Genomic DNA, 27,396 nt, shown 5'->3' on the forward strand with positions numbered 1-27,396 from the left:
GTTATTATTGTAAGTGACACATTAGAAATGATACATCATGAAACAGAGGTTTTAAAAAAAATGATGTAGTTAAAGAAAGGAATCCCATGTCATGTACAGCTTCTTGCATTAGTATTTCACTTGTTCCCCTTATTTAGATATTGGCAAGTTTAGTGGAATGATTTTTAGACATTATCATGGAATCAAGGAGAACTAAGGGAATTACGGGGTTTGGTTTTAGGGCCTGATTTTGCCCCATTACATTTGATACAAATTTTGCTCTGCAAGAACTTGGAATTCTTTGGATGTCAGCTTGTCATGTGGGTTATATTTTAGAACTCACTGAGCTCTTTAGAGGACTGTTTTCCATTACATTTAAAGGTTCCTAGTCCATATCATTCTGAATCTGATATATACTTTTCTTTTTCAGAAGGCAAACCAAAGAAAGGTGTGACATACCCATCAACTCTTGAATATTCTTCCTCAAAAAGCTCACCTGTTAAAACAGGCAAGTAGTTACAGTTGATGGTCCCTCATATTTTATGTATATGTTCTCTGTGTGTGTGATTGATATATATATATATATATATATTCTAGATGAGGAAATGGTATAAAGTTTTTATTGCTGAGTCAGAAATGCGTTATCACTTGGTATTAATTCCCAAATAGGTGTTAATACTTTATACAAAACCATCACATGCTTTTCTCTAATATATGTGGCAACAATGCCAGTTATTCCAGAACATTGTTATTTATTGCTATCTTTCCCCACAGACCTCTTTCCCCCAGTGGTTTTTCCTGCTTTAAGTCAGAGAATATGATTCTGTACCATATGCCTTAATGAGTTTTGGATTCTACCTGTGGTTAGGGGGTGTATATTTGCCTTTTTGTCTGATGCTGTTTACTCATCCCTCTTTGGGAGATCAACTGCATGGATAATAATACATAAAAACCATAATAAATGTCAACTCACAACATCCCCAGCCCTTTCAAAAAATGGCCAGCCTAGTGCAGTAATGGGCACCTTCCCTGTGGGCACCATTCTACACTCTATGTTCCTGGTATAAAATCTATTGAAATCAACTAACAGCCTCCCATCAACTTCAATGAGCTTTAGATCAGGTCTTATACCAGTTAATCTCTGGTAAATTGACTATTGTTAATGTCTTTGTCAGTGAGGTGCAGTAGATATCTGCTGCTTGTTACACCAGCGGAATGCACATAGGAGCCATTGGTGTTGTAACAGAGGTAGATCTACTGTTGATAAGTGTGTGAAAATAGTACTGAATGGCCCCAGTCCTAGTGAGACATCCTATTTGGCCATCACATGTGATTGACTGTGTGAGATGATGCCTTGGGTTTAGCCATAGCACTGTCTTATAAGCGCTATGTACTTTTCTCTTAGTCATTCACAGCCTGCCAGTGTGATTTCTGAACCTTGATGAGGTTATCCACTACTATTTAGCAGTGCTACCATGTGGCTATTTTGTGGCTTCTCAATGAGTTCACGTGTTTATTGACATGTACCTACATTCTGGATACATTCATGCTGAACAAATGTTTGTAGCTACTAATGTTACCCAATTGCACATTATTGCATGAAAGTAAAATATGGGGGTTGTTATCCTCAAAGTAATGGGTTGTTTGGTTTTGGGGTTTTTTTTGCACAATTACATATTTATATTTGAATATTCTAGTTGCTTGTATTGCAAATATATTGCTCAAATCCATGCACTTTTTTCTCAGCACATTTTCACAGTACAAAAATAGGACTTTGTTTCTATCTTTTCTTTTTATTGTATCGATGAAGTGTCCCAATTACAGAAATCTCAGATCACATGTACACAAATGAACACAAGTGACTTGTAGCCTAAATTTCAAGCTGTATTGAGGATCTGTCAGTTTACCCCTGGAAGATTTTCAGCAGTTACTTTGTACATACAAAGTGAGTTACATTTTCATCACTCAGTGACTGATTTGCACTAATAGTCAAATATTTACAGGTGCAAGTGTTCAGGTTTGTGCCTACCAAAAAAAAAAAAAAGCCCTCATAAGCACATATTTTATGGGGACAAATCACACCCACAGAAGTGAGAATATGCTTTTGAAAAGGTGTCTCCTTCCAGGAAAAGGAAAAGAAAACCAAAAGACTTACCCTAAATACATCCACTCGTTGAGCCCCCTACCACAGCTGGGAGCACCAAGGCAGGTGCCACCACAGTCATGGACTTTAAAGCTTCAATAGGCTGCAATCAGTCTAACTCAAAATATTATTTCTGCCATGCCATTGGTGCTCTAATCACATCTCATAACAGAAATTAATACAAGGAAGCCTCAGCCAGCCACTTCTCAATTATACACACAAAATGTCACTGGCCTCAGCCATCAGCAAACCACGGATGGCAAAAAATTTATTGGCCAGTGGTCTTCCATTAAACAGCATGAACTGAAAAAGATCCTGGCAAGTGATGCTGTGTGCTGTTGAGAGGAAATCTCCGAGATGACCAAAGGGTTTGATAACAATTCCTGTATCAAACTCAGTTTTTCATTCATCTTTTGGCATATTTTTCCCCAGCCCAATTCCACATGAATCAGAGAGCCCTGACCCCACCCTCCCCAAGGAGCCCTCTTCCCACCAGACATCCATGTTCCCAGCCAAACTGTGCCTATCAAAGGAGCACAGCTGTGCAATTGATTTCTCACATTAGGGTTTCTATAAAGGATACAGGATCCATCTTGTAACAGACAGTTACCTCTTCCTTATCTGAGAAGTGCTAGTTTTACTCCAATTTAAGACATTACAACCACTTTACATGACTAGAAAATTGAACCCATTATCTCCAGCAGTTAGAGAGACTCTTTACAGTAACTCACTGCTTGGCTGCCAAACTACTCAAAACACCCTCTTCACACATGGCTGTCTACCACTGTCCCAATGGCCCTAGAGACTCATGTCACCTGATATTTTCTCTTTGTGCTTTTTAATGCAAGTAGCAGCCCCCAACCCCAAAACCTGTGCAGAGCAATAAAAATCTCCCAAGTTATAACTGCTCACAGTTGGTACAAACAAACAACCACTGCTGGTTTAAAAGAGAATCCAAATTAATGGGGAAGTTATAACTCTAGAGTCAGCTCTAAAATAAGACAGCACTGCTGAAAAACAGAGAGGAAACTAAACACCAAATCCACCAGTATTCACTCTGACTGATTCACCAAAGCCCTTCAGCATGTGCTAAATTAAGTCAATCAGACCTGTGTACATGCTGAAGGGCTTTGCTGAATCAGAGTCTTGGGGTTAAGGGAATTTAAGATCTGGGCCCCTGAGTGATTTGACAATGTCAAGTGTGAATGATCTGTGACTGCATTTTAATTAATGACTGAAATATAATATACAAACTAGTACTAACCAACCACTCTACACACATTAAAGCCTTGGTCCTACAAATACTTTAAGTGGATGCAACTACTCATATGCTCAAAGGCAAGCACATTCAAAAGTGTTTGCAGGAGCAGGGTTTAAATGACTTTCAATAGCAATCAGGAGTCAGAAAAATCCTCTGCAGTTTGTGCTCTTTCTGAGGGCATCATGTTACTCGGAAGCAGAATCAACATAATGGTTTGTAAATTGTCTGAATTTTGCTGTATTATTAGCCAAACCTTACATTTTTTGGTTCAGTTCAAAAGTCCCAGTGAAGCCCCTAGGAGTTTTGTCAGAGTAAAGGACTGCAGCATTTGGTGGGAGAAGATTTGCAGCAAGGAAGTAATAGTGTACTCCAATTCCAAAGTATACCACAGTCTAGAGAAATGGCTCTCCACCAGGGGTACACAGAGGTCTTTCAGAGGTTACATCAACTCATCTAGATCAGTGTTTCGCAACCTGGGGGCTGTGAGCAGCGGGGAGGTGTCACAAGTGCAGGGCTGGAGTTAGGGGGTGGCAAGCAGGGCAAATGCCTGGAGCCCCACTCCACAGTGGGCCCCACAATGTGAAGTTACATGCCTCAGCCCTGGGCGGCAAGGCTCGGGCCTCAGATTCCTGAGAAGGATACAGTAGTCTAGAAAGGTTGAGAACCACTAGTCTAGAGATACTAATGTATTTGTCCCTAGAGAATCTGGTGATTTATGCTCAGTAAATGGGAGGACGAATTAAAATGGTTTTCTCCCAATGCTACATTTTTGAAAGGTGCTTGTCTAGAGGTGCTCACCTCTTGAGTGCTTCCTTGCTGTGGGTGCAGTAGCACAGTCCTTTGCTCATCCCGTTGCCTCCTTCAGGTTGCTAGCTGACTTTGTTGGGTCTTCAGTGGCTTGGACACAAAGTTTTTCAACCTCCATCCCCTACTGGGGGTTTATGCTACTTGACTTGTGACCAGTCAGGGAGCAAAGGCCCACCCACAACCAACAGGTCATCCCATAGGGTACTTTGGCCAGAGAGGAGTCCCCCTCTGATCCAAGCCAGGAACTGCTCTACTAAGGCCACGCTGTTCCTGCTCTCTGGACCAGCAGGGCCCTGATTGGCTGTTAATACTCCCTCGAGCCTTTGGAGGACCACCAGGTCTATAGTTTCCAAAATGGCCAGTCCAGAAAGTCCTCTCTAGACAAACTTGGAAGACCCACCTTCTTTGTTCTTTTCTTTTCAGCTTACTGCTTCTTGGGGCAGGGTGTAGTCAGGGCCAGCTCTAGGCACCAGCACTCCTAGCATGTGCTTGGGGTGGCACTTTCCAAGGGGTGACACTCTGGCTCCTTTTTTTTTTTTTTTTTTTTTGCTTGGGGTGCAAAAATTCAGGAGCCAGTCCTGAGTGAAGGTGAGCTGCAGTGGTGGGAGACATGGGGGGGGCAGAGAAACCACTCCCCTCCCCAGCTCACCTCTGCCTCCTCCCCTGAGCATGCCGCCACTCCTCTTCATGCCCGGGGGAGGAGGCAGGGCCGTGAATTTGGGGAAGGAGTTGGAATGGGACAGGGAAGGGGTGGAGTTGGGGCAAGGCCGGGGGGCCACAGGAAAATTTTTTGCTTGGGGCAGCAAAAAACTTGGAGCCGGCCCTGGGTGTAGTAGAACAGCTAGACCCCCCCTAGCAGGGAGCTTCATAGGCCAAACACACCCCTTCTCAGTGTTTTATTTTAGTTCATACAGAATCTAAAAAGTCAGCACAAGATATAAAGGCTACCAGGAATACAGACACCGCTAATGCATCAGAAAAATCACCTGAACAAGGTATGGGCTGTGGCTCACAGCAAATCCTTAGACATGAATTAGCCCTTCAGTCTAAAAAGTCTGCATTTGAATTTGTGATGTATACCAGTCTACCTCTCCCACAGCTTCTATTCTGGATTCTCATAGCAAGAGAATGAGCTTCTGCAAACGATCACCAAAGAGCATGCCAAGATAAAGAAGGAGAGGGGAGTGAGGATGCAAGGGCACCATCACAACCTAAACTTTGCATGTACCATGGTACTGCTACATTACAATGCAATATTAAGGTCCCCACTGTGGCTTTCAGCCACTCCCTTGCACTGGCCGGCATAGGCGGCAGGTTATATGGCCTCAAGGTGCTCGGGCTCCAGCAATTTTCAGGGCCGGGTGCCCTGCTCCAGCAATATTTGGAGCTGGGTCTCTCCCCTGGCCCTGCCTGGATTGGGCCCCAGCCCCTGTGGGCCTCCCCCGCTCCGTCGCGTCTCTGCCTGGAGCAGGCCCCAGTCCCCACCTGCCACCTCTCCCCCTGCATGTCCCACGCTCCACCGCGCTGCGTCCCTGCCCAACAAAAAAGCAGCGCGGGTCTCTCCCCTGCCTGCTTGTGCTCCTCGCAGAACTGCTGTCTGCTGCCCCAGGGTCCTACCGCCCGCCATTCACTAATGGCAAGGCAGGCTGCACTCACCCTGCGCTTCCGCCCTAGCCCTGAGCCTCTTCAACACCCCAAACCCTCATCCCCCCACACCCTAATCCTCTGCTCCAGCCCTGAGCCCTCATCCCCCTGCACCCTAATCCTCATTCCCAGCCAGAGCCCTCATCCCTCTCTACTCTAATCCTCAGCCCCAGCTCTGAGACCCCTCACATCATGAACTCCTCATCCACAGCCCCAACCCTCATCCCTCCACACCCTGATCCTCTGCCCCAGTCCTGAGCCCCGTCTTGCATCATGAATCCATCATCCTCAGACCCACAGCCCTCACCCCTGCACTCCGTCCTATCCCCAAATTCCCTCCCAGAGCATGCACCTCACCCCTTCCTATACCCCCACCCCCAGCCCAAAGCCTGCACCCAAACTCCGTCCCAAAGCCTGGACCCCTCACCCCCTCCTGCACACCACCCCCTGCCCCAGCCCAGAGCCTGGACCCAGCACCCAAACTCCATCTCAAAGCCTGCACCCCTCCTGCACCCTAATCCCCAGCCCAGGACCTGCACCCCAAACCTCCCCCTGAAACCCTGTCCAGAGCCTTAGGCAGGTGGGGGCAGAGTTTGGGGGTGGAGTTGGGGGGGTGGATCCTGGGCACCACCAAAATTTCTACAAACTTGCCACCCATGCTGGCAGGAGGTGGGTAGGAGCATCAGTGCCTGTACAATAACTCTCAGAAGTACTGTAGCTCAGGTAGGCATAATGCTTCCAGGAGCACAGGATACAAACTGTCAGCAGTGTCCACTGCTACCCTCTTGCAGGGTGCAATGTGTTCTCCTCCTGGCCTGCCCAGCAGGAAGCACAGAGCCATGTTTTCACCATCAACACAGTCCTTCCTAGCCCCTCCCCCTTTGGTTTTAGTATTGTTGCCATCTTCAGATTTCCCTGGTTCTTGCATGCTGTGGGCACAAAGATCAAGAATATGCCTTTTCCCTAGCACCCAGTACAAAGTTAGAGGGGAGGACTTGTTGTGCCTGCTACCTTTTCCCCTTTAGCACATCTGTGCATGACAAGGCACAATTCAGCTCTAAGGAAATTTTCTGTTAATTTTTCCAGTTCATCTGTTTTGTTTTTCTTAGCTCTCTTTGTTACCCCTTTAAAACCGTCTGAGGTTTGCATTTTTAACTGGCTAGCAGCAGGTAGTAATTAATCCAGCAGACAGTGTCGGGGATGATGCTTTCCAACAGGAGAACATTCCAACAATGAAACACTAGGCTGTGCTGATGTAGCCATCAATGGATTGAATAATGATACACAGCCCTGTTTCAATTCCCATCATTTCTTAGGCCTTTCTTGGGGCTGTGAGCTAAGTGGAGATGGACTGGGGGCAGTGTTGTGAAATGTTTGTTTCTACAGCAGTTTTTGTAGATAGACTGAGAGGGCAGAGTTGAGGGGCTTATTTTTAAAGCTGATAAATTGAAATATAAAAACAGATACAATAATTGTTTATAGTGATATTTAGGAAGCACATTTTGTCAGCTCGCAAATTTAGAAGCATCTCATTTTCCCCTCCATCATAATACTGAGTATCCACACTTTAAAATAACTGGTCTGAAATGAGTCAAATTTAGAACAATATAGGCCCCCCCAAAATATTGTGGTATCCCCACCTCATCTCAGCTAAACAGGTGGCCACTGTTCTGATCTTGACACAATTCCCTGAAGCATTTTTCCCTAGAAGTTGTCCATATGTCAGAAAACTTGCAGTACTATGGTAAGTACCATGTATTTCAGTTTTGCTAAGGGACACACTTAATGATTTTATAATACGTCAGGTAAAATGAGTTACATTTACATAGAGTTTCTAGTTGCCTTATCGTGTAGAAAAGATACACCAGTGCAATAGAAATTGACTGCAAATCAGCAGTATTGGGAACGTTGTGTTTTCAGATTCTCTTGTGAAAATGGAGAAACTGTAGGGGAGAATCAAGGGCATGAACACTCCAGATTAATTCCTTATAACTGCTTTCCACAGAATGGTATAATACTATGCCACATCAAGACACATGCTATATATTCACACAGCAGTGGAGGCATGAATGGGTTTGGTGCTCATAGACATTTTCAGGGATGTGGCCAGAATGAACTTGGGCTACTTTGTTGTTCATTTAAACAAGTTGACACCGTTTATGATGTTTCTACATATGTCATATCTAATTACATGATACATATATATGTTTAAACACACTTCTAGCCAATGCACACCGCAAAGACTATCAGACGTCTCCGGGACCGGTACCAACTACACAGGTTACCGCCACAACTCTGAAGCCCACCACGACTCCAGAACCCATCAGCACAACACCAAAGCCAACTACATCCCCTGCAACAACCAGCACTACAACTGCTATTACCGCTGCCAAACCTCGATCTGCAGTGCATAGGGTCAGGGATATAGGTCAGTAGAATGAAGGAAGGGATTTGTACTGTCTTGTTGACCTTCGATTTTCCTAATAAATAATAATAATTAATAATATTTCAAGAATAGGTCTAATTTGCCCTTGTTTAGTAGACCATCAAAATGTATTAAATAATACAGTGTAGGAATATTAATAAAGTATAAAAGAATCAGCAAAAAGGCGGGGTGGAATTAGTGTGTTAAGAGTGTTAATATAGATTTCTGAGAGGTTACAAAGCCCATCTGGAAGAAAATATGTTTCATAAAAATAAACCTCAAGTTACGTAAGTATAGACTGTAATAGGTAAAAGCAGCTACATTCATATTAGTTGTCTACAAGTCTATATATATATCTCAGGAGTAAGACGTGCTACTTATAGATACTGCTTCCAAATAGATAAAATATAGACTTACATCTGAATTGCATTGTTCCACCTGAGTTTGGACCCTCCTCTGCCCACAATAAAATCATGATAATTTTCACATGTATTATTCGACAAATACTCCTTTGAATGATTTGGCCAGCTGTACTGGTGGGCTGATAATTCAACATCCAGATATGAGCATCTTTTCATGATCACTTTCAAGTATATTACTCAAAATAGATTTTTTTGCAATTACTTCCCCCCCTCCCTCCTGTCTTACTTGGACCCTAAAAAAGACCCTCAGCAAAAGCTCTCTACTATGGACTTTTCCAACCTGATTTTCCCTGTTCCCCCTGCCCCCCTACACACACACTTTCATTCATTAACAAGCATGTACATTGTTTCTATTGTTTAACACCTTTTACAGTTAGAAATTGTTTTGTTTCTGCCTAGGTCCTAGCAGTGTCCATCCAGTTTACTCAGCTGTGGCAGCTGCAGCATCAAGTAAGTACAGTAGCTGTGAGGAGTGGATAAAGTGCATATTAAAGCAGCTGTGTTTCAGTATCATTAAGGCTCAGATTTGCAAAACTGGAGTGAAATCCTGGCCCCCAAGCCATTGGCAAAACTCCCATTGACTTCAGAACGGCCAGGATTTCACCCCAGTTTTTAAAATGGAGTTTAAGGAGATCCTGCACAAACCTGGGTCAGCATTTCCAAACATGGGGGCCTGAAATGAATCATCTAAATCTGTATGTAAACATGAAAACAAACACACAGCCTAATTTGCAGAGATGCTGAGCACCCACAATTCCAGTGGGAGATATTGGTGCTCAGCATCTCTGAAAATGAACCAGTGTTACCTAGGTGTCTAACTTCAGACACTTGTTGCAAGTTTCTGCCTTGGTAAGTTATGGGCACTCAGTCTTCCAACAGCTGAACTTTTCCAAGCCCCCTGAGCTGCTTGATGCATATTTTCATATTGGCCCTCTCATCTTACACTCTCTCCCCTCCCCCTGCCAAAAAACAAAACTTTAATATTGCTCTGACGTATGTAATTCAGACTGTGGGATAATTATTTAAACTCACTCGGTGAGAGCTGAAAGCTTTGAAACACTGACTTAAGTTAGGCCAGGGCTGTTTGGAAAACCTCGGACCAAGGCTCAGGGTCTGGCATAAATGTGATGTTTTTCCTGGCTTTGCATTAGTGTTATTGACAACAGCATCATGTTTGGTCAAAGTTCCTCCTTCATCTTGATCCAGAAACCTGCTTCCATTCTAGCCCACAAGCTGCAATACAAATATTTGAAGCAACTTGCAGTATTTAATTACTCAGCTGAGAAGAAAAAGAAACACATTTTCAAATGCTAGCAAGTTTCTCCAGACTGAGCACTGAAATCTGGCTTCTACTGAGTGAAAAGGAACACGTGCTGTGCTCAGCTGTTACATCTGCCACTCTTTCCAAGGGACTCAGTTCTGCTCAGATACAACTGTCACTGAAGCCAATGGGAATGGTGTCCATATATCTGAAAGCAAAGCTGGGATGTTTTGTCTTGTTAAATTAGCTCCTTTGAAATGAAGAGTAGCCATTCAGTATCCTACCAGATGGATGCAATGGTTATCTGCTAGCTAATTCAAGTACTGAGAACAAGATTCATTAAATTAAGTTGTGACTCCCACTGTATTACCTCATCACTGAGCTACACCTTGAAAACATTGGGGAGAAAAAAATAGGAAGGAGAGGAAAGATTTTGATTCTTTGAGGCATTTATTCTAATATGCAAGTGTTCGTCTCTAGGGCAGATTGTCATGTGAGAAGTTGTGCTGCAGTGAAAGACCTTTATGGAACTCTGGCTCAGTCTGGCTCTCCATTCTCTTCTACACCACGGCATCTCTTCTGGGCCAATTCAGTTCCACCTTCATTTCACCCCTTCATTCCCCCTTTGGAGACCTACAAAATGTAGTGGCCTTGTGCAGTGCCTCTGTGCTCTCTCCAGCTGGATTATGCTCCTTCTCTGCACAAAGATGGACAGAGGGCCTTAAATCCAGATACTCAAAAAGTATTTTGGTGTCTAATTCCCATTGATTTCACTTAAATACCTTTGCGGATCTGGGCTGTAGTCTCTGAGGGACAGATTTACAAATGCATTTAATTGTGCTAAAATGCAGATAGGTGCCTAGTGGGATTTTCAAAAGCACCAAACCAGATGTCAATAGGATTAGGTGTCTAACTCCTTTTAGGCACTTTTATAAATTGCTCTAGTTGCCTGAATTCATCTTTAGGCACCTAAATACCTTTATAAATCTGGTCCTTTGTGTGCTTCTCCCTTTTCTCATTCATGTTCATGCAGGGCAGGACCCAAGTTAGGCCATGTCTTCTTTACAAGGGAGTTAAGAGCCTGTTTGAGATCCAAAATCAGCAAGAGAATGTAAATTAAGGGTGAAATTCTAGCTCGATGGAAATCAATGGTAGTTTTGTCATGTACTTCAGTACGACCAGGATTTCATCCTAAGACTTTAAAATGTAATGTATTCGTGATTTTTATTTGTCTTTGATTAGTCTCCTGATTGCATTTTAGATCCAGGTTTCTTCTTAAATTTCTTGAATTAAGTTCCTAATGTGAATCTCTTCCCAAAAGAGAAAAAAGGCTATACATGCAGAAAGATTATAAGGGCCCAGGGTGTGGGGCGGTACCTCATCATGTGTCAGTGCTGAGGACCATGGGAGATAGCCTGCTGTCACGAACACAGCTGGGACCAAACACATTTAATATGATTTTTAGGACATTGCCAAGCACAGTGTTTACACCCCAAATCTGGCCTACTGCATCATTGACGTCATCTGGTGAGAATGTCTTCTGAATTCTAAATACTTCATTTAAAAAAAAATCAAGCTATTGCCAAAAAATTTTTTAGAAAGGCCCCATTTTTGTCTGATCATCACAGATTCCCTCTCAGATGCCTCAGCCTTACATGCATTCAGTATTCATGTTTATGATGCAGACTGGAGCTTTTGAGGATGCCCAGCTTCACACCACAATCTGTCTGGTCCAAAATTTAAAAACAGTGAGATCCTGTAGAAACTGAAGAAGGAATCAAACCCTCTCTTGTTTGTCCTGGCTAATGGGGACTCACATCTGACCATCATGGTACATTGGTAACTTGCTTTCAAAAGGCACCTCCAGAGTAAACTCACTTGAACACAGTGTAGTTCAAATGATTACCACTATGGTTGCATCTATAAGAAAAGATGCTTTGCCACTACCAACCACTGGTATTAGGAAAAGTTTACATGCTTAAACCAAAGGTGATTTATGGCTTAGAGTCTCTCAGAAGAAAATACTCCTTGCTGCCCCTAACAGTCCTTGTATTTGTGCTTCCTTCGTTATATTCTTCCTCTTTTGTTTTCACCTTGTTTTTCTTGTCAGAAAAACATGACTTAACAAATAAACCTCAGTATAAAAGCCCCAAATTTTATATCTAAACATTGATTGTCTCAGTAGGTTACATGGAATCTGGCAAAAAAAACAGTAGGGATGGGCCTGCTCCACTACAGGCCCAATCTTTTACATGATTTAGGCATGATAAATACGGTCGCCAGGTGCCTGGTTTTCGATCGGAAAGTCTGGTTGAAAAGGGGACCTGGCAGCGTCCGGTCAGATATACTGAGTGGACATCAAAAATCTGGTTACTGCGGGTGGGTGATGGGGGGAAGGCAATGGGTCATCAATCCACGCCAGTCTCTACTCAGTCGTCGCTGCCTCCTACATGCATCTTGTGGGCAGGCAGGCTCTGCAACAGGGACTGCAGCTCCGGAACAGAGAAAGCCCAGCAGGGGGAGGAGGAAGGGAGGTGGAGAGACTCCAGCTATGAGGATGGGGGAAAGCAGCAAACGATGCAGGGGAGAGACATGAGTGGGGGGTGGAGCCTGGAGGAGAAGGTGGAGCTAGGGGTGGGGTCTTGGGGAAAGAGGTAGAGGAGGGGTGGAGCCTCATGAGGAAGGGGTGGGGCAGGTGGGTCCGGTTGTCAGCAATTAGAAAGTTGTCAACCCTAATGAGAGGGCTGCCTAATGCATTAATGTCAGTACAAGATGCATGATACTTGGTAGGCCTGAATTAGGCACTACTGGAATGCACCTAATAAATAAATAAATTAAGCATAGAAATGTACATGCTGTAATAGGCCTTCTTGCTGTGTAGGTATTTTGGTACATAGGCCTCTAAGTCAGATGAGAATTTTCCGGTAAGGCTAATTTTTACTGATTCACATAGTCCAGACAGGTCTTGTATTTGAGTAGGTCTAAGCCTTCCTAGCAGCAGTGGAGCAAGATGAGAGGACTAAGCCCACTTGTCTAACAGTACCTACCTACACATTTGTGCTGTTGAAGAAGATCTCTCACCTGGCACTGGAGGAAAAAACCTGGAGTGTATTTTTGGACCTTGGCTCTTTCCCAAGATAACCCTAACCACTTGCTCCTCCAGGGACTGCCTGCCGTTCCTGCCGCCACTTCTTCACACCTTCTGTACACTGCTTTCAGTCTCTCTCTCACTCCAGCTCCCGTTGCTGTGTATGGTCTTGCACTCCAGGTCACAACTTTCTCTTCTGCTCAGCTGTGCTGGCTGGATTAGCCTATCCACCTCCACCTCTGTGCCCTTGGCCTAGCTATCTTCCTCTGCAGCCACCATGACCTCTGGTTCATGCTCACGATAAGACTGGGATCAGTTTCCAGCCATGGGCTCGTACTAGCTCCTTGGCACAAAATACATTTTCTTTATTCTAGGCCTAGGTTGCAGGGTATTAGCTATGTGTTCTGTCTGGTCGTATTTAATCAAAGCATCCCAGAGCTGGCCTGCAATTACACATGTAACATTAATTCCTGACTTCTCCCAAAGCTCCAGTAACTGGACTTTATTGCCCTCTCTGCAGTTTGCAGTCATAGCACTCAGCTGAACAGGTCTGCACCTTGTTAACTTTTGATCGCTTTCTTCTGCGGATTCACTCTGTTTGACCACCTGCCACCAGTTTGTCACAGACCTCGCCTTCTCATGCTACAGCCCCTGCTTGTTCAGTGCTCCATTTCAATAAACACTCACTTTTTAACACACTGCATTGGTGCAGGCTCCCTGGCTTGTCTTCAGGGACATCAGGCACAAGCAAAGGAAGCTGGTGCCTTAGGCGGCCAATATAAAGGGGCGGCACATTCGGGTCTTCGGCAGCACTTCGGCAACTTAGTTTTAGTCTTCAGTGGAAATTCGGTGGCAGGCCCTTCACGCCATCTCTTCCTCTCCAGCAGCACTTCGGCGGCAGCTCAATCAGTTAGACTCATAGACTCATAGGTCAGAAGGGACCAATATGATCATCTAGTCTGACCTCCTGCACAAAGCAGGCCACAGAACCCTACCCATCTACTTCTGTAACACAATCTATACTGCCTGTAACAACCCCTAACCTATGTCCGAGTGTATAACTTCAATGGGGTTGAAAGACCTCCAAGCTGCAGAGGATCACCAGCAAGCGACCGCCACTGCCCCACGCTGCCAGAGGAACCGGAACGACGGAAAAACTCTCCAGCCCGCCTCTGCCAATTTGCCCTGGGGAGGAAAATTTCCTTCCAGACCCCAAATATTTGCGATCAGCTAAACCCTGAGCATGTGGGCAAGACTAACCAGCCACTCAGGAAAGAAACTCTCTGCAGTAACTCAAAATCATCCCCATCGCAACATCCCATCACAGACCATTGAGCAAGACTTAATCCGCTGGAAATCAACAATAATGCCAATTTAAACACTTCCTGTCATACCATCGCGCTCCAGTAAATTATCCAGCTTGGTCTTAAAGCCAGGATATTGTCTTTGCGCCTCCACTACTCGGCCGCTTCGGAGGGCTGTTGTTGCAGACCACTTTCACATCCAATGGTAGCACCTTGAACTCGTCTAATTTCAGAGTCTTAAGACTTCCTAAGGCTCAGTTTTACCCATTATATCCTTATTTCTACATTGTACTAAGCCTTAGAAATATTCTTCCCCTGGCCCTAATGTTAATCCCCTATGATATTTGTATAGAAGCAGGCATAGTCCCCCCGCAGCCTTTTGGGCTAGGCTCTATAACACGCCAAGCCTCTTTGAGTCTTCCTTTCATAGGGGCACGTTTAGCCACTTCGCCTCGATCACTCGGCTGGTACCCGTCTGAACCGTTCCAGTTTGAATTCATCGCTTCTTTAAACATGGGACTACCAGCACACTGCACACAGATTCCACAGTGACGGCGGTCTCACCATGGCCCTTATACAATCGGTACTACGACCTCCTTATCTTTCTGGAAATACCCTCGCGCGATTCGCATCCAAACCGCATTTGCTTTTTTAACGCCATTAGTCCACGTTGCGGCTCTGTAGGCACTTCGAAACTCAGACCCAATTCCCAACGGGTCCTCTCTCCTCCTCTGTGTTTCCAACTGCATGTCGTCCCCAAATGTATCCATCTAAACATATTCGTCAGCTTTTAAATTCCGCTAAGTCGCGATGACCTTGCACTTTTCACTGAAAACGTTCACTCCGCTATACTATTACTTCCAGTTTACCCAGGTGCTGCCAGATCTTCCTGTGATTTATCTGTTCTCGTCTTGTGTTTAGCAATACCGCCCAGCTTTGTGCATCGCGCAGACTTTATTAGGCAATTCCGCTCTTCGTGTGCCGAAGGTCCAGTAACAAAAAAGGTTAAATAAGGTTGTCCCAAAAACTTGATCCTTGGAGGAACTCCAACTTAGTTTATGCCCTCTTCCAGCCTGACAGTTTCACCCTTCAAGTACACTGTTGAAGTCTCCCCTTTAACCAGTTCTTTTCCACCCTTACATTTCATATTCATCCCCATCTTTCCAATTTAACTTACACAATTCCCCATGTGGAACCGTGTCAAATGCCTACTGAATATCGAGGTTGATGATTATCTAGACTGCATTTCCTTGCTCTGAGATAACCTGTCACCTTCTCAAAGAAGGAGATCAAAGTTGTAGTTGGACGATCTACCTTTAGTAAACCCATGTGTACGTTTGTCCCAATTACCATTGACCATGTCCTTAACTACTTCCTCTCTATCAAAATTTTTTCAAGACCTACATTCTACAGATGTTCAAACTAACAGGCCTAATAGTTACTCAAATCAATTTTTTCCCTTTCTTGAAGATAGGAAACTACGTAGCAATGTCTCCAGTCGTACGGATATATCCCTTGAGTTAACCGATTATTAAAAATTCTCGTTAATGGGCTTGCCATTTCATGCACCATTCCTTTAATATTCCTTGGATGAGAATTGTCTGGCCCTGCCGATTTTGTCCCATCCAGCTGTTCAAGTTTGGCTTCCACCTCGAGATGTGTAATATCGCACCTCGCATATCCGCATTTCCCGTTTAATCATCCTTCCATCATCCCTAAGCCTCATTAGCCTTATTAAAGGACTGAGGCAAAGTACTTTTTAGAGTATGGGGCCATGCCTAGGGTTTGTTAACCTCATCCAGTCCTGAGTGTACTATGCGGTCGCCACTTCTCTTTCTTTTTTCTTCTTATCTTATGTTGCGCTATATGAACCTTTACATATTATGGTTTTAATTCCTTTGCAAGGTCTTCGGATCCTTTTCAGCCTCAGGTCCACATCCTGTATCTTAGCACCCGGCAGACAGCACACCCTTCTGTTCTCCCAATCAGGTCTAGTTACAGGCCTGTCTATTCTTCTCAGTAAGGAGTCTCCAATCACGTAGACCTGCCTTTTCCTGGTGTTAGTGTGATTCTCCGGTCTATCCCCTGCACCCACTGGCTGCAAGTCCTCTCGATTCCTATTCGCCAGTGCAATCATCCTGGGGTTTTTCTTTCTTTTTTTCCTTCACCACTTGGGGCGGCAAAACAGGTGGAGCCAGCGCTGCTTGTCTTATATTTAGAAGAAGAACAACCCTTGTAGGCACTGGAGCTGTAATTCAAAAACCCTCTTGTTTATCTGGGCTAGTGAAGGCCAACAGAACTAAGCACCATTCTGAGGCATTGGTAACATGTCTTCAGGGGCTAGTTTCTTCAAAACCTAGTGTAGTCAAAAGGATTATAAATACAGAGCCAGGCTGTGTTTGATCTTGGCATGATGGGATGTGAGGGGATGCCAGGTTAGTGGGTTAGATTCTTTTGATATTGATCTAATCTTTTTTCTCTTTGACAACTGGCTTTTTTACTGTGTTCCTAGTGGCCTTGTGAATAGTGTTCAATAGACATTATGGACTCTGTTGTGGCAGCACCACCCCTGGAGAGGTCTCAGGTTCATAGTTAATCCTTTTTGGACTCTGTGGCATATGCCGAAATCTCTTCAGGCCCTCCAATGGGGAAAGAGTCCCCTGCAAAAGTTCTGTACAGACTGTGCTGCATAAACAGATGTTTCCCTCCAGAACTTAAAAACCCAGCCAGATTTGTTAGGTGTGTCTGTGAGTTTTTCTAGGCTCTTTGAACCTAACTGACATATTCTGGAGTTTACAGGGTCTGCCAGTTTCACCTGTTATGTTTGTCAGTTTCTTAAACTGGGTTTACTTGGTTCCTGGAGCTCCTAAGTTCTATGCGGAGAGCTCCCAGGAATACCTGCAAAGGGAGCTATATGATGTAGTATGGAATTTACAAGCTCAGCAAGTTATGCCAGTGAAGATTCTAATTTGTTCCAAGAAGGGGTTACTTTCCCCAGCTTTTGCAACACCGAGATCTTTTGGAGCAAACAAAAGATCAGATTTTTCTGAGCTAATAACTGAAAGCTATTCCACCTAATCTTATCAGTATGATCCCAAAATACTACCTCATAGGGCCTCATCCAAAGTTCACTGAAGTCAAATGAAAAAATCCCATGGATTTCAGAGAGCTTTGGATCAGGCTCTTACTAAGGAAACTAATGAATAAAATAAATTTAAAGATTGTGCGTTTTTTATAATGTATCTTTGAGTCATGACTAAAAAATTGGTGTTTCTTTGGTGAACTCTTCAAAACTTTGTGTTAAAGTCCTGCTTTTCAAAACCACTTTATGCTATTAATCTTTAAAACATGTCCCTTGTGTAGAGATGAGGAAAGAGAAATTTCGGTTAGAAATAGGTTCTGCCCCATTAGTTATGTTTTGTCTTGTTATTTCTTTGGGCTTCCCCATCCGCCTATATCCATCTGTTGTCTCTTGACTTATCTTCAGACTGTAAACTCTCTTGGGCAGGAACCATCTCTGTTCTATGTTTATACAGCACCTAGCACAATGAAGTCCTGGTCTTTGGCTGGGGCTCCTAGGTAATGTTGCAATACAAATACTTAATAAGAACAATAAAGCTGGGGAAATGATAAAGTTTAAATCAGGGTTATAATGGAAACTAAGTCACAACCATAACTATCAAGTTGTTCCTGCAGCCCTACTGTCCTGTACAAGTAACATTTCTAAATGTAAAGTGACAAATGTTAATTAACCTTCTCAGTTAAAAACAAAACAAAAACCAAGAACTATATATTTTTTACTTTGCCCCCAAATGAGACAACTTAAATGTATGAACAATAAGCACAAGCACATTGCTGCAGTATAAAGAAACTCCATACACATCATTAACTCTGACAAGCACAAAATGAAACTCACTGAAAATCCCAGATAATGGCAGTCTTGAACTAAACATAATCTAATGACATTTTCCATTTTAATGCCTACTTAGGGCAGGTTCAGGCCGCACAAGGAAGAGGCCAGAATCAAGGTATGTCCTTAAACTAATACAGACTTAGTAGATTTTATAATTAAAATAATGAAAGTAATTCTATTTCAGTTCTGTGCACTGACCAATAAAATGTTTTCAAAGCATCCAGAAGTACTTCACCCTATGCAAGTAACAGAAATATTCCTCGAGCCAATACAGGTAAAGGCTTTAAGTAACTTTTCAAATGTCTCTTTGTAGCAAATTATACCATTCTCATCTACTGAGAGTTAAATACAATATTGTTTCATCTTCTAAGCTCTTTTCCAGCAGTCTGCAATGCTAACAAACATTGGACTGATTATTGCATGGGAATATACTTAATTAACAAGGGCTACTTGTTTGGATAAAGAACAAAGAAATGAAAATAATCTTATAATTGTTGTCTAAATATCTCAAACCATTCAACAAGGGCACATTTGCTATTGCTAAACCATCGGGGTTTGGGCTCTATAACCATGTCTCGGATACCTTTCAATCTGAAGTTCCAGGGCCTGATCCTGAGAGTCACTGAGTTCCCTCAGTGTCCAGCAGTCGAGTTAGCTAAGCACTTTGAAGGAGTCATTCTGAACCCTAGATTCAGGCCTGGTATAAGTGGGTACAACTTCACTGAGAAGCATCCACTTTCACTAGATCTTAATCTGACCCTTTGTCTCAGTCTTTAAAGGTACTTCTTTGTTCAGTTACTGTCTTCCTTTTCCATTTGTCTTCAAAAGAAATCAGTGAGTATTACTTTCAGGTCCATTGTACACCCTGTAATCACATTCTTCTGTACTAACCAGTTGAAGTTGAGTCTTGTGTCAAATCACACAGGTATTCAACGCCAAGAGCCTGTCGCAGCCTTCCAGAAACCTGCCGGGTCTCCAGTCCATCTCGGTAAGGTCTACTGTTAGAAATTGCCTAAAGTCCCCTCATTCCCTTTCGTTTCAAATGTTTGCCCTTCAAGATAGAATCATAAGTAACATTTCATGCAATTTTCAGGGTGATCCCATGAGACACATAGCAATTTGTCTACTGAACAGCTGTTACATCATGCCACCATATTTGTGAATGTGAAGCAAAGTACTAGCTCAGTAACTGATGTGCTCTAGTGTAAAGTTGTGTGAATTAATGTCTCCATGATGTTGACAATTTCTTTTGTGGGCATTCAAATTGTATGTCAAAGAGAGCAAATGTCTGATGCTCCTTTCCCCTGCTTCAATCTTCCTCCCCTCCTTTTCCTCTTCCTTAGCTTTTGCCCTGATATGGCCTCCCTCTGTCATACTTATTTGTTCTCTCCATCATATATATACTGTGTCTTTTGTTTATCTCCTCACTCCTTTTTGTTCTCATCAGTCATCTCTCATGCCTGCCAAAACTGGTGCGGGGAGGTGTGGAGAAAGTCTGGGCACCAGCCTGCACTACCTGCTCACATGAGCTTCTAGTGCAGATGAGCTACCTAGGGGGATGCCACTCACAGCTGTGCCCAGATTCTCTAATTCCACATGGGTGTGACACCATGTGCGGGGGGAGGTTGGCTCAAAACCAGCAGGATTCATGTCATGGTGACTGAAGGAGCTGCAGGTGTTCCAGTCTGGGAGAACCTGTCCCTAAGGAGGAAGAAGCATGATGCTGAGAGTTGTTTGTTGTGAAGAAGGTATTTTATTTCTGCTAATATTTTTGTTCAAACATCCTAATGTTTCTCCAAGGCAGTTACAAAACAGAAGTTCCATATCATGAATGACGATGTTGTTTTAATCACAAGGAAAACAACCAACCCCCCCACCCCCCCAAATCAGTCTTTGATTCTTGTTGTATTCCCAAGAAGTCCCCATCTTCATCTTTTTCAACACCAGTTTTGGCCTCTCAAAATTGTTGCTCCCAGCCAACTTCAGCACATGATTGAAGGGAAGCTACTGGCCCACTCCATGCTCTCTTGGAATGAATTTTTATTTTTCTGAAACACACAAGGTGAGCATACACTTCTTGTGGAACAACCAGGATCAGTTCTGCAGTCTTGGCCTGATGCTTGAGGAGTTTTTTTTGTCATTAGCCTACTCACATTTGTTTAAGCTAACCTCCATCCAGATAAATCCATTTTCCTGTCAAGCTTCTTCCTACACTTCTTCAGGAATTTCATCTCCCCCAGGCAATTGATAGTGACCAAACTCTTCTTGTAGTTCTTCACACTTTCAAGAACTTAAACTTGGGTTTTTTAAAAAAAGCCATACCCCATCATCAACACAAAACTGTTTATAAAGTACTCGAAACGCAAAAATCCTAATCTTGCTGCATTCCAAAAGTCAACAAATTGAGAGGTCACACCCACTTGATCTTTTATGGGTAGGCTGTGTTATATTAATGGAATACACACACAGAATTTAGATGAAAACATCAAATATTCTTCCTGGAAGGTTGCAATATAACACTACTTTTATTTTTAGACTACTGGACAACATACAGAAATTAAACACAGAAAGAGAGAAAGCAGGCTTCTCCCTAACTCAAAGAGGCACTACTCACTCCACCTTGTTCTAGGCTGGTTCTTTCCAGACTGATTATCATCATACACTTCCCTACAGAACAACTCAAGCCTGCAGTCAGGACAAGGAAATCCCCACTCCCACTCTTAAAGTAACAGCTTGCAATTTCAATAAAGTCCTCAATATACCACAGATTGTTCAGAGTATACTGGGCATTCATCATGTAATAAGTCCTGGCTCCTTTCAAGAATTTTAATTTCTGTCTCTCAGGGATGTGAATTTCATCTAGAGCTTTCCTTATCATCCAGGTTCTTATAATTCCAAGGAATAAGACATTATTGTCAACCTACTGTTCTCGCTGAGATTTAAGAATTGTGCCATTTGCAATCAGCCCACTCAATTTTTGTCATTTATCACTTGTATATGAAAAAAAAAAAAGACTGTTTGTAAAGGAAAAGGGAGGGACCACTCCTTGGTAGAAACTTGTTAAAGGATGTGAGCACTGAAACACTGCCTGAAGGAGCAGTAGACAGAGCTCAATCATAAGGGTTTGGAATGATCTGTGAGGCTCTTGAAACAATCTGTTTTGTCATCATCTGAGTGGAAGTAGCTCTTAAGTAGAAACTCTAACCATTCTCCCCCTTGTTTTTGTTCTTGCATTTCTGCCACATCTCAAGTGCAGGGTCAAAAATTTAGTGATTCCTTTGTTGTGATTCACAACAAAAATACAGACCATCAGTGGGATGATCTTTACCAGTTCTGAATCATTTGTGCTACTGAAAAGAACCCATCAGTGGTGAGACTGAACAATCCAGAAGAATCAAAGAGCCAGTGCTCCATTCAAAAATACATGAAGGTTGGGCCATGGGCTTCAGGACAAGCATCACCCTTAACAATGAGATGGTTGTGAAAAGAAATATTTTGTTTGTGAGATGGGTACATTCCCTTGTAACAACCAACTGTCCACTTTTACTTCAGCTCATCTTGCCTGGTCATAGTGAGTATGGAAGGGCAGGTTAGTTCCATGTAGGATGCAGCTCCAATATGTTTTAAATTTTAAAACATCTTTTTTCCCCTGGATGTGCATAGCTGATGTGTTTGTAGAACAAATTACATGTGAAGAATGCGCTCTTTCCCGTGATGGGATGGAAGAGTGGCCTTTCATAGAACCAGCTGTGCTCGAGTTTTGTTTTGTGTGAACCTTTCCCTTTGGAGGCCTATGAAGATTCCAGTGGCTGCTAAGGCGAAGTAGAAAGCTTTTTTCACTGGAAATTATTGCTCACCTCCGCAACAAAAGTTGATACATGTTTGGCACTCTATTAACTAATGATCAGTACATGACATGACTGCAGCCAGGTTCACAACCCCACTGCCTAAGCTCTTCTGCAATCCTTGCAGTCCCCCTGCAGTCTAACTCAGCCATTTCCCACCCACCCAAGCTCACCAAGACTTGCCCCAGCTACCAAGCCTACAGAACTGCCCATTGATTACGCCTAGGCCAATGATGAGCAGTGACTGTTCTTCTTCCCCTTCCTTCCATCTCCTGCTCCTGACTCACGACCCAATTTCCTTCTTGACCTCCTTCTTCCCACCCAAAATAAAGACACAACATCAAAAGAAAACTCCATTGCTTGTGTAGTATATCCCTGTCCCAATCCTTCATTGGTTCTTGAGTCTTTTAGATTCTAAACTCTGCAGAGCAGGACTGTGTCTCTGTGTTTGAACAATGCTCGGTACAATGAGGTCATGGGGGCTTGAAGACCTTTATTAGGGGTGGAAGGCTACCAAGGTTCCTTCCCAGCAGAATGTTCCCCCCCTTCACAAGGGCAAACAAGTGCCCTTCTCAAAGATGGCTGACTTAGGGACCTAGGAGTGATAGTGCTCAAATGCTTAAGATTCACAGGTTTATGCCACAGACAAAAACACATATATGGAGATGTACCTATTTCATTGAGTCCACTCCCTGCCTTCACTAGCAGGACCAAATACTGACTTTTTGACCCAGATCCCTACATGGCCCCCTCAAGACTTGAACTCACAACCCTGGGTTTAGTAGGCCAGTGCTTAAACCACTGAGTGATCCCTCCCCATCCCCAACTATGAGTGTCCATCAAAAATGGTGAGAAATTTGGTAGTTCAGGGGACAATGGTGGGGAGGAAGGATGGTCTCACAGTTCTTCATGGAGGGCCAGGTAGCAGCATTTTATGATGGACATAGGGATGGTGTCTGACATGCCCATGGGCTCACCTAGCCTGCTGCCATTTGCACTATCTCACCTAACTGTTAGTGCTTCCAAGTGGCCAAAACCCAGGACAAAATATTATTTTCTATTCAAGTGATACAGTGCCCTGAAAACAGAGGCAGTCTTGTATTTATTTACACAAACAGAGGTGGTGGTGTTCATCACATTCCTACCTGATGGGGTGTGAGCAGGAATCAGCTCATCTCTTTGGTGTTGGAAGAGTTGAGGTAGGACAGGAGTTGATATATATTATTGGAGGCAGCAGGGGGGCTTGTTTGGTGGAACGTTTTTGCTGATCTGGCCAAAAGAAAAATTGCTAAGGCCAGCCTTGTCCCAAGTGAATATGAAAAGAACAAAACTGATTTAAAGAGGTGCTTAATATAGAGAAAGACAATAAGAGGCTACTAAATAGGGCTTGAAATGTGTTCATAAAGGCTTCCAGGTTTACTGATCCAAAAAATCTCACTAGATTCTACTCATCATGTCAGGGTCGCTCAGAGGATTCAGGGGGCCTGAGGTCTTCGGCAGCAGGGGGCCCCCACTTCGGCGGCAATTCGGCGGTGGGGGGTCCTTCTGCTCCGGGACCCGCTGCTGAAGTGCCCCGAAGACCCACGGCGAGAAGCCCCCACCGCCGAATTGCCACCGAAGACCCGGCACTTTGGCAGCAGGTCCCAGAGCGGAAGGACCACCCGCCACCTAATTGCTGTCAAAGACCCGGACTGGAAGAAGCTCTGAGGGCCCGGCCCCGCAAGAGTTTTCCAGGGCTCCCAGAGCAAGTGAAAGACCCCGCTCCAGGGGCCCCGAAAAACTCTCATGGGGGCCCCTGCGGGGCCCAGGGCAAATTGCCTCTCTGCCCCCCCCCCCCCCCGGGCAGCCCTGCATCATTTTGCAGTCTACAAATTGACTTTTCTAAATTGTGCAAAGTGCTTTGTAATGTCCCATAATTCCATGATTTTAAGTAATAATTTCTCCTCTCTTTTTATGCTTGAAAGCTTTGGAAACTGACTTGTGGAAACCTGGATCAAGCCTTTTTGACACAGGTAAATATTTAACACAATAAAACAGAACAAATTCACCAGCAACTACACTGGGAATAATTAGCATGCCACACCCTTGGGGGGAACTAACACTTTTAAGAAGGCCCACGGCACTAACAATAATAACTTCCATTTACAGGAATTGTAACAATGACAAATGTGGCTTTCAGTTTATCTCTAGCTGAAACTGCCTCAATAGGCCCTGTATTTCCATCTGTCTCAAGCAAGCCTCTTTCCAGGAACAGAACTGATGAGGTCTGGAGAGAGTAGCAAACCCATGCTGCAAAAGGGACTTCTAGCTACTGAAAAAAAGGGGCCTAAATGAACACTGTATTTCTTGGAAAATGCAGGTGCATGATGATGAACTGCAGAGAGTCAGGCTGCCGACACCAAGAAAGGAGATTGATCAATTAGTCTGATATAAGAGGTTATAATGAAACAAACTGAACACATGGAAAACTCCTGAAAGTCCCAAGGGAATTATTATTTAACTTTTATATTGCACTGGTGCCTAGAGTTCAACCAGGCCAGTGCCCCATTGTGCTTGGTGCTGTATGAACATCTAGAAAATGACAGTCTCTGCTTCAAAAAGCTTATGATCTGAAATAGACAAGACACAATGGATGGATGAGACAAAAATAGAATTTGCAGAATTCGTAGCCTATTGGAAGTGACTGTCAAACTGTAACGCCTTCGTGGAGTTTATGGAAGTCTGTATTCCTTCAGACATTTAAAAGTTGGATCACACAAAACACTAGATTCATGGATTCCAAGGCCAGAAGAGATCATTGTGATCATCTAGTCTGACCTCCTGTTTAACACAGGCCATAGAACTTCCCCAAAACAATCCCTAGAGCATAACATTTAGTCTAGGGCTAGGCAACCTATGGCACGTGTGCCAGCAGGACCGGCTCCAGGCACCAGAGTAACAAGTATGTTCTTGAGGCAACTAACGGAAAGGGGCGACACATCCAGGTCTTTGGGGGTAATTTGGCAGCGGGTTTCTGAGTCCATCTCAGAGGGAATGACCTGCCGCCAAATTGCCGCCGAAGAAACAATGAAGTGGTGGCAGTGGAGCTGCCTCTGAACTGCCACCAATTGTGGCTTATTTCTTTTTTTCCGCTTAAGGTGGCAAAAATGCTGGAGCTGGCCCTGCGTGCCAAAGGCAGCACTTGAGCTAATTATCAGTGGCACTCACACTGCCCGGGTCCTGGCCACCAGTCGGGGGGGGGGGCTCTGCATTTTAATTTAATTTTAAATGAAGCTTCTTCAACATTTTAAAAAACTTAATTACTTTATGTACAACAACAGTTTAGTTATATATTATAGACTGTGGCAAATTGCCGGTACTGTTCTCTGGGGTAGGTTCAGGGCGCGCTTTCTCTTCTCTGGGGTAGGTTCAGGGCGATATTGCTTGCCTCTGAACCAGTTCTTAATCACTCCCCTAGTGTCCTTGGAGGAGGGGAGTGGAGAGGGAGGGACCTGGGCCCGCCCTCTACTCCAGGTCCCAACCCAGGGGCCCTGGGGTTGTGGTGAACCACTTGACTAGCGGTTTCTTCCCCTGGGTTACTTCCCTCTCATACCCGTCAGCTTGTGAAGGGCTTCTCGCCTCTCTTCTATACAAGCCTGGTGCCCCTTACCTAGGGTTTCTGTTGGGCTTCCCAATCCACCGCAGCACTCCTCCAAACCTTCTATTTCTCTCTGGACAAACTCTTCTCTTCTGCAATCTGCACTCTGCTCCAATCCAACCTTTCTCCTTCAACTACCACCCCCTGTCTGACTGAAGCAGGGGTTTATATCCCATGACTGGAGTCAGGTGCTCTAACTGGAGTCAGGTGCTCTAATTGGCCACAGCTGTTCTAGTTAATCTAAAGCAAACCTTCCTCCCTTGGCAGGGAATAAGGCCCCCTGCTAACACTCTTGTGCTGCCCTCTGGCCATGCTGTGTCACAAGACTTATAGAAAGAGACCTTCTAAAAATGTTAAAATGTATTACTGGCACATGAAACCTTAAATTAGGGTGAATAAATGAAGACTCAGCACACCATTTCTGAAAGGTTGCTGACCCCTGGTTTAGAAAAACATCCAATCTTGATTTTAAAATGGTCAGTGATGGAGAATCCACCATAATCCTTGAAAAGTTGTTCCAATGGCTGATTATTCTCTCTCTCAAAGCTTTACACCTTATTTCCAGTCTGAATTTGTCAAGCTTCATCTTTCAGTTAATTGATGGTGTTATATTAGATGATATAATAGGGAACAATCCCACCCTGGCATGGGGATGGACCATATAATCTAATAAATCTTTTCCATCTCTAACTTCTATGATTCATTGATCTCTCCTTTGTGAAACTGCCTTGTAAGTCCAATTTTCAAGAATTTTTACCTGAAAAGTCTGATTACTTGAGAGCTGAGATATAAATTAGACTTGCATTAGCTCCAATGAGTGGCAGAGCACGTGCACATTAGAATGAAAATTCAGAACCTGAGTCAGGAGAGGTGATTCTATATCCCTAACTATGTATCATTATGTAGATGAACAGATTTTCCTGACACAGAGAGGACAGAGTTGGAGAAAGGACATTTTACTGCATATTGTAGGCAAGTTCTGTGCATCTGTTTGGACTGAACTGCAGCACAGGGACTAGTGGTGAGGATTTCTATTTGGAGACAAAAATGAGAGGTTACTTTTAAACTTGATGAAAATATATTGGGGTGGTCTTATTTGTACTTTCTCTGTCACCCAAATATGTGTGTAGACTAGTGATAAAGTCTGATGAATTCAGAGTGTCACTTCAAAGGCATGGTTTCTAGTGTGCATGCATCAACTGCTGTCTTATGTAAATGAATGGAAGTATTAATGAGCATGGACAGCTGTGACAATCCAGTGAAGGAAAAGCTAATTAGCATGGAGACAGCTGCCCATACAGAGAGCTGAAATTCCCATGGCAATAACAAAATTAAATTGGGGCTGGCAGAATCCGGAGGCCCATAGAAATTGACCATGTCCCCAATTAGCGCAGAGAAATATTTGGTAGATGGCATTATTGTTACATGGAAAATAAATCAGTCAGCTGACCCACAACCTTCCATAAATGTTAAATTCACATGACTAGTTTGGATTGTAGGTAACTACAAAGCTATCTCAGCGAGACACATATGTGGAGCACAGAGCCTGCCTTAAGTGCAGATCAGGTGATGAGGCACTTTACTATGGATCTGACTTAGCTGCAAAGTTTGGGGGTGTAGATAGGATGGTAAATGTTCATAATTAATTACTCCACAGTGTTATACTC

The 27,396-nt window shown here is 43.7% G+C and overlaps 1 protein-coding gene across 1 annotated transcript in view; it reads left to right on the forward strand.

Moving 5' to 3' along the window:
* Positions 1 to 27,396, forward strand: part of VIT (vitrin) — an 84,818-nt gene that overhangs the window by 32,044 nt on the left and 25,378 nt on the right. Inside the window, 4 exon segments of the mRNA XM_075064223.1 lie at positions 410 to 494; positions 18,472 to 18,521; positions 19,173 to 19,247; positions 24,057 to 24,104. Coding sequence (XP_074920324.1) covers positions 410 to 494; positions 18,472 to 18,521; positions 19,173 to 19,247; positions 24,057 to 24,104 — 258 coding nt within the window.

This window comes from Chelonoidis abingdonii, chromosome 3 (genome assembly GCF_003597395.2).
Source record: "Chelonoidis abingdonii isolate Lonesome George chromosome 3, CheloAbing_2.0, whole genome shotgun sequence".
Classification (NCBI taxonomy): Eukaryota; Metazoa; Chordata; order Testudines; family Testudinidae; genus Chelonoidis; species Chelonoidis abingdonii.